The sequence below is a fragment of the Benincasa hispida genome, chromosome 7 (assembly GCF_027475165.1).
Source record: "Benincasa hispida cultivar pf3 chromosome 7, pf3_genome.v1.1, whole genome shotgun sequence".
NCBI classification, from domain to species: domain Eukaryota; kingdom Viridiplantae; phylum Streptophyta; class Magnoliopsida; order Cucurbitales; family Cucurbitaceae; genus Benincasa; species Benincasa hispida.
This window is the reverse complement of record NC_143484.1, coordinates 2248189-2255189: the sequence shown is the minus strand read 5'-3', so window position 1 is coordinate 2255189 and position 7001 is coordinate 2248189. Positions and strand designations below refer to the sequence as shown.

The window sequence follows — 7001 nt, the reverse complement described above, 5'->3', positions numbered from 1 at the left end:
TCTTTCTGCCACTTCCTGAGTTCAAAGAGTAGATTGCCACGTCACCCTACACTTAGTGCCTCCAGCCAGACTAATGATTGAGTTTCTTCATTATATATATTTTCCTTCCCTTCCTTCATAATCCCTATAAACAAACATGAATTTCTACTTAATAAATATGTAATATAACATTCCTTTGGTTAAACATGCTTATCTAGGGAACCTAAGTTCGAGGTTTACAATCATCTCCCCCTTAAAAGAAATTTTGTCCTCGAAATTTATCTGATATGTCATTTGAAAAGTTGAGGAGATCTCTTCCTCATTTGCTCTTCAGTTTCCCAGGTAGCTTTCTCAATTCCATGATTACGCCATAGCACCTTCACCAAAGGAATTGTCTTATTTCTGAGTACTTGGTCTTTCCTGTCCACGATCTCGATTGCCTCCTCCTTGTAAGATAAATCTTCTTTGAGCTGTACCGGTTGTGTTACTAGTATGTGCATAGGATCAGTCACGTATTTCCTTAGCATCGACACATGAAATACGTCGTGAATACGAGCTAGCTCTTTTGGCAACTGCAGCCTATAAGCTGCTGCACTAACCCGTTCCACAATTTCATATGGTCCAATGTATCGTGGACTTAACTTCCCTTTTCTCCCAAACTGGAGAATTTCTTTCCATGGGGACAGCCGAAGAAATACCCATTCTCCGACTTCAAATTCTAGTTCTCTTCTTCGCTTATCAGCGTAGCTCTTTTGTCTATCATGGGCCACCTTAAGATTATCCTTGATAAGTTTCACATTCTTTGTTGTTTGTTGAACTAATTTTGGACCCAGTAATTGTTGTTCTCTGACTTCATTCCAGCATACTGGAGTCCTACAAGGTCGGCCGTACAATGCTTCATAGGGAGCCATTCCGATACTAGAATGGTAGCTATTGTTGTAGGCAATTTCAATCAATGATAAGTGTGTATCCTAACTTCCTTTGAATTATAGCACACAAGCTCTTAACATATCTTCCAGTGTCTGTATAGTTCTTTCCAACTGTCCATCTGTTTGTGGATGAAAAGCCATACTGAAATGCAATTTAGTGCCAATAGCCTTCTGTATGGAAGCCGGAGTTCATTTTGGTCATGGTACTAGGAAATGGAATTACGAATATTTATTATTATTCTATTCGTTGTTCTCTTTCGTTCATCGAATCCTATGTAATAGGCCAAAATTTTGAAGTACACCTCAAGTCCCGATCCAACACTATCGACACTGGGGCTCCATATTGACTGATTATCCTATCCACATAAATCTTAGCTAGACGGTCTAGTGTAAAAGTAACTTTTACTGGTATGATATTGGCCATTTTAGTTAGTCTATCGACTATTACCCAAATGCCATCAAATCCTGAGGGTGTCTTGAGCAATCCAAATAGAAAGTCTATTGTCACATGCTCCCACTTCCACTCAGGCACTAGAAGTGGATTGAGTAATCCTACTGGTCTTTGTCTCTCAGGTTTTACTTGCTGACAGATTATACATCGGTCCACATATTATGTTGTGTCTCTCTTCATCCTAGGCCACCAGTAAGATTTCTTCAAAGTTCTATACATCTTGGAGCTACCTAGATGCATAGCATAAGTGGAACTATGTGCTTCCTCTAGAATGGCTTGTTTAAGCTATAGTTTGTTAGGCACACACATTCTCCCCTCCTTTTCTAGCACATTGTTTGCTCCTAGTTGGAAGTCCACCTTGATGCCCTTACTTACATCATCTGTAATCTTCTGAAGATCAAGGTCTTCCAACTGATAAGGAAGTTCTGGAATTCCTGAACTCCTGCAATAGCATTCCTCTTATTGAACAATAATGGCCTTAGGTCTCGAGGATTTACTACTTAGTGCATCTGCCACAACATTAGCTTTACCAGGGTGGTATATCAATTCAATCCATCTTCATTGTCTTAAATTCAACTTTTTTTTATCAAAGATATATTTCAAACTTTTGTGATCTGTAAATATTCTACAGTGCTCTCCGAACAGGTAATGTCTCCACAACTTTAGAGCCAAAACAACTGCTACCAACTCCAGATCATGTGTAGGATAGATGTCCTCGTGCTTCTTAAGTTGATGAGAGGCATATGCAATTACCTTCCCATCCTGCATCAACACACATCCCAATCCTTGTCAGGATGCATCGTGATAAATCTCAAATTCCTTACCTGGAATAGGCAAGGTAAGCACTGGTGCTGATACTAGTCTTCGCTTCAGCTCTTGGAAACTATGTTCACACTTCAACGACCATTCAAACCTCATGCCTTTCTTGGTCAGGTTCGTCAACGGAAGGGCTATCTTAGAGAAACCCTCCACAAACCTCCGATAATAACCTGTCAACCCTAAGAAATTACGTATTTCTGAAATGGTCGTGGGTTGTTCCCATTTAACTATTGCTTCCGTCTTTTGGTTATCTACACTAATGCCCTCTGCTGAAACAACATGCCCAAGAAATACTACCCGATCTAACAAAAAATCGCATTTACTAAATTTAGCATATAACTACCTATCTTGCAACATCTGAAATACTATCCTCAGGTGGGTAATATGATCCTCCCTATTACCAGAATACACCAGTATATCATCAATGAATACTATGACAAACTGGTCCAAGTATGGATGAAATATCCTGTTCATAAGATACATGAATACCACAGGGGTATTTGTTAATCCAAATGGCATTACTAAAAATTCATAATGTCCATATCTTATTCTAAATGTGGTTTTAAGAATGTTAGCTTTCCTCACTTTCAGTTAACCCGATATCAGGTCTATCTTTGAAAACACCGTGGCTCCTCTTAGCTGATTAAATAAATCATCAATGCGTGGTAATGGATATTTATTCTTAATCGTTACCTTATTCAGCTGCCTATAGTCAATAAACAATCTAAGTGTACCGTCTTTCTTCCTCACAAACAATACCGGAGCTCCCCAAGGCGATACACTAGGTAGAATGTATCCCTTGTCAATTAACTCTTGTAGCTGAACCTTTAATTCTTTCAACTCAGTCGGTGCCATTCTATACAGTGCCTGCGATATAGGAGTTGTTCTTGGAACTAAGTCAATAGTAAACTCCACCTCCTTGTCGGTTGGTAACCCTGGTAGTTCTTCAGGGAATATATCCTGAAACTCATTTACCACTGGGACATCTTCTGGGTTCAACTTTTTCCCTTGAACAACCACTACATGAGCCAAATAGGCTTTACATCCCTTGCTCAACAGCTTCCGAGCTTTCACTGTCGATATCAGATTCCCCGCGGCTAATCTTTTGATTCCTATTAGCATTGCATCCTAGCCATTTGATTTTCTAAGTACTACCTCCTTCTTGTAACAGTCTACTGAGGCATGATACTTACTTAGAAAATCCATCCCTAGGATAGCATCAAACTCCAATAGTTCTAAGGGAAGTAAATCAACATAGAAGTTCTAACCATTGATTAGTACCTCACAATGATTAGAACATTTATCTACCATTATCACATCTCCTAAAGGGGTAGAGATAAATAACTCTTCAGACATAGGTTCAATCAACCTATCTATACTAGATGCATACATGATAGATATAAATGAATGTGTGGCACCAGGATCAAATAAAACATAAGTAGAATGTCCACATAATATAAAATTACTGGTCACAACATCTGGAGACTCCACTGCCTCCTGATGTGTCATGGCGTACACTCACCCCTGCTGTTGGGATCGACCTACAACATTCTTCTACTTGGCATCACTTGACCCTTCGCCTCGATTTCTAGCACTCTTTAGTTGTTTAACTGTCTGAGAGGTCAGTTGTTGTGCTGTTGGGACGTCCCTATTCATCTGGGGAAAATCCCTCTTGAAATGCCCAGTTTGTCCACATTGGAAACATGCACCTCTGCCATTATAGCATGCCCCAAAATGCCTCTTGCCACAACTAAGGCACGTCAGTCTTTTGTCTGTGCTGGCTACCGATTCATCAGCTCGTGGCATCTCTGATCGGCTAACTACACTGGCTAAGGGTCTCGTTTTTCTTTTCTTGGATCCCTGCCAACTAGTTTCCCTTGAATTGACTTCCACTAGTCTGAGTCGTAACTGAAGGTCGGGATCCCCTATCTCTAGGCCCTACCACTACCTTGTTGGCTTTTAACAACTGCTCATCATCTGCCAAACTCTGCTCGACTCGTGTTGCTGTTTCTATTAACTGGTTAAAATCTAGCCAATTAGTCGTAGACGTCACTGGAGTTCTAATTTCCTTCCTCAAACCTTGTTCAAATTTCCTGCATCTATCTCTTTCCTCAGCAATAATTGACAGGGCATACTATGATAACTTTGTAAATTTCTGCTCATATTCCACTACTGACATCGTTCCCTATGTTAATTTGAGGAACTCATCCCTGTTTGCATCCCGGAACGAGCTGGGGTAATACTTATCTTCAAAGGCCTTCCTGAACTCAGGTCATAACATCACATATGTACTGGCTCGTCTGGTGGATATCACTTTCCACCATTTCTCTGCTCCTTTCTATAGTAGAAAGATGGCTAATCCTACTTTCCTATCCTCTAGAAAACTCATAACATTGAAACATTTTTCAACTACATCCAGCCATAACTCAGCTTCAGCCGAATCTGTTGTACCTTCAAGTGTCACAGCCCCTAGGGCTTTAAATCTCTCAATACCATTTTTCTTCTCTGGGTCTGCTCGTGCAAAGCCCATACTGGCTGCTAATCTCTGCACTATCCTGTCAAAAACTACATCTTCTAACTGAGAATCTGCCCTTGCCTGGGGGGTACGTCTAACAACCAAAATTTGTACACATACACTACAGAAAATTATATGTCAAATGTTAAGCAGAACGAAATTTTATTTAAGGGGGTAGTAAATGTAATACCCTAACCTTAATTTAGAAAGCAGGAAAACAAATAAATTTAATAGGAAAATCGGGTGGAAATTTAGAATTGGAAAAAATTAAGAAATTTATTAATTATCCAAAAATAATGAATAAGCGGGCAGAATTAGGGAGGATTAATAAGAATTTGGAGAGAGCGAGATTCTGAGAACAGAGAGAGCGAGATTTGGACGGAAGCATGGATTATGCATTGAATTTGGCCACGATCTTATAGATTATACATGGAGAACCCTAAAATTGAATACAAAAAAGGTTGATGACGTAAGGGCAAACGTTAGCCAAAATTAGGTGTCTTATTAAGAGAAATTCTTAAACCTAAGTAATTTTAAAGAAGGCATTTATACGATGAGTTGTCACATAGAGAAGAGCTTGAAATGGCTATAAATAGAAGGCTTTGGGCTGGAAGTTAAACTCATTCTCAAACAAAACTCAGTAGGATGATGAGTGAACAAATATACACATAATCATACATAGATTATATTGGAATTGTGATTATGTGATTGATTTCCCAAAAATATGTTTCGCAAAGTGATTATTATTTTAAAAGCACCACTCACTAGGCTTAGTAGCTCACACTCTTCAAAATTTTTTCTTATATCCCCGCCCCCCAGGTAGCGGAAAGTGAGGATTTCCAGGGTGCTGCTATGGTCAAGATCTGCTACATACCACAGTTACACTCCTGGAGGATTTTACGATTGTTGTTGTAAACTTGTAATTAAGTTTTGGAGTTGTATAAACGTTACATTGTTGTAATGAAATGGACCTACTTAAATCGCTGTAGTTTGTCTCCTTGACTTAATTGGTCCGCTGTATATGAATTTGTATATTCGTATCAGGGTTATTTCTGCAAGAGTTATTAGGCAGTTAGTGTCGACCAAAGGGTTGATAACTGCTATCAATCACACCCTTTCTCAGGCTCGGAGGGTGGTCTGGGGCGGGGTGTGACAACATCTGCCATTCCTCTTAGTCTCACTTTGACTAATTCTTAGGTTTCTCTTTAAACCTTTACTCTACCACACTTCCCTCTAGTTTTACTAAGCTGAAACCTCAGGTCTTTTAATTTAACCCTCTGGTTTCCAAGAACATATACTTTGATACTAAACTAGTATCAACTTAATCTCGACCTTTCCCAGCACTTATACTTTGATACGAAGCTGGTATCCGGGTTTCACACCTTCGGGTTACATACTATGATTGATGCGTGTTCCTTCAGAATCGCGTCTATGATTGATAGGTAATCCTTCGGGATCACGACGACTGATATGATATGAATGTACACCGATACCTAGATAAACTAGTTAACAAGTAACCTAAAGGGTCCAGTAACGAGTCATTTACTGAGTACTTTTATACTCATCATTTCTTTCCTTATGTTTTTCAAGTAATGACTAGAACAGGTTAACGAGTAACAAACATGACATGTGCCAGCCATATGGGAACAAAGAAATCGCTTCCACTCAGTCTATATCTCTAGTATTTAAATGTTTTGAAATTAGGTTTTATTGTCAAACAGAAAATTGTATTATTTTGAATGTTTCCTTTATAAATGTTTTTAGGAGACCTGATTAAATACTTTATGTAACAACCCAGATTTGTACACATAAAGGAAATTAAATGTCAAACATTAAGCAGAACGAAATTTTATTTAAAGGGGTGGAAATTTAGAAGGGGAAAAATAGGAAATTTATTTATTATCCAAAAATAATGAACAAGGGATAGAATCAGGGAGGATTAATTAGAAGTTGGACGCTAGCTAATTCAAGAGACTATGGGTAGTAGATAACTTTTTGTTTGGGCACTGCTCATTGGAAGAATTGGAGGTGAATTAATTGCCCATATACTCTTAAAATTTGAAAGAGTTAAAAAGAGGAAGTGGAATCCACAAGCAGTGAAGGCAACCACGCGTGAAAACTAGCGAGATTGGAGAGAACATTGGAGAGAGCGAGAGTAAAGAGAGCAAGATTCTTAGCGAGACAGTAGAAAAGAGCGGGAGTAGGAGCGGGAGCAAGAGCAAAAGCGAGAGCAAGAGCGGGAGCGAGAAGGGGAGCGAAAGCGGGAGCAGGAGTGAGAGCCAGAGCAGCAGCGAGACCAGCGAGAGCG

At 39.3% G+C, this 7001-nt stretch overlaps 1 protein-coding gene across 1 annotated transcript; it reads right to left on the bottom strand.

The window, feature by feature from the left end:
- Window positions 1–269: 269 nt before the first annotated feature.
- LOC120081623 (uncharacterized) lies at window positions 270–890 on the bottom strand. Its single transcript, XM_039036652.1, has one exon. The coding sequence runs from the start codon at window positions 888–890 to the stop codon at window positions 270–272; it is 621 nt and encodes a 206-aa protein (XP_038892580.1).
- Window positions 891–7001: the final 6111 nt, after the last annotated feature.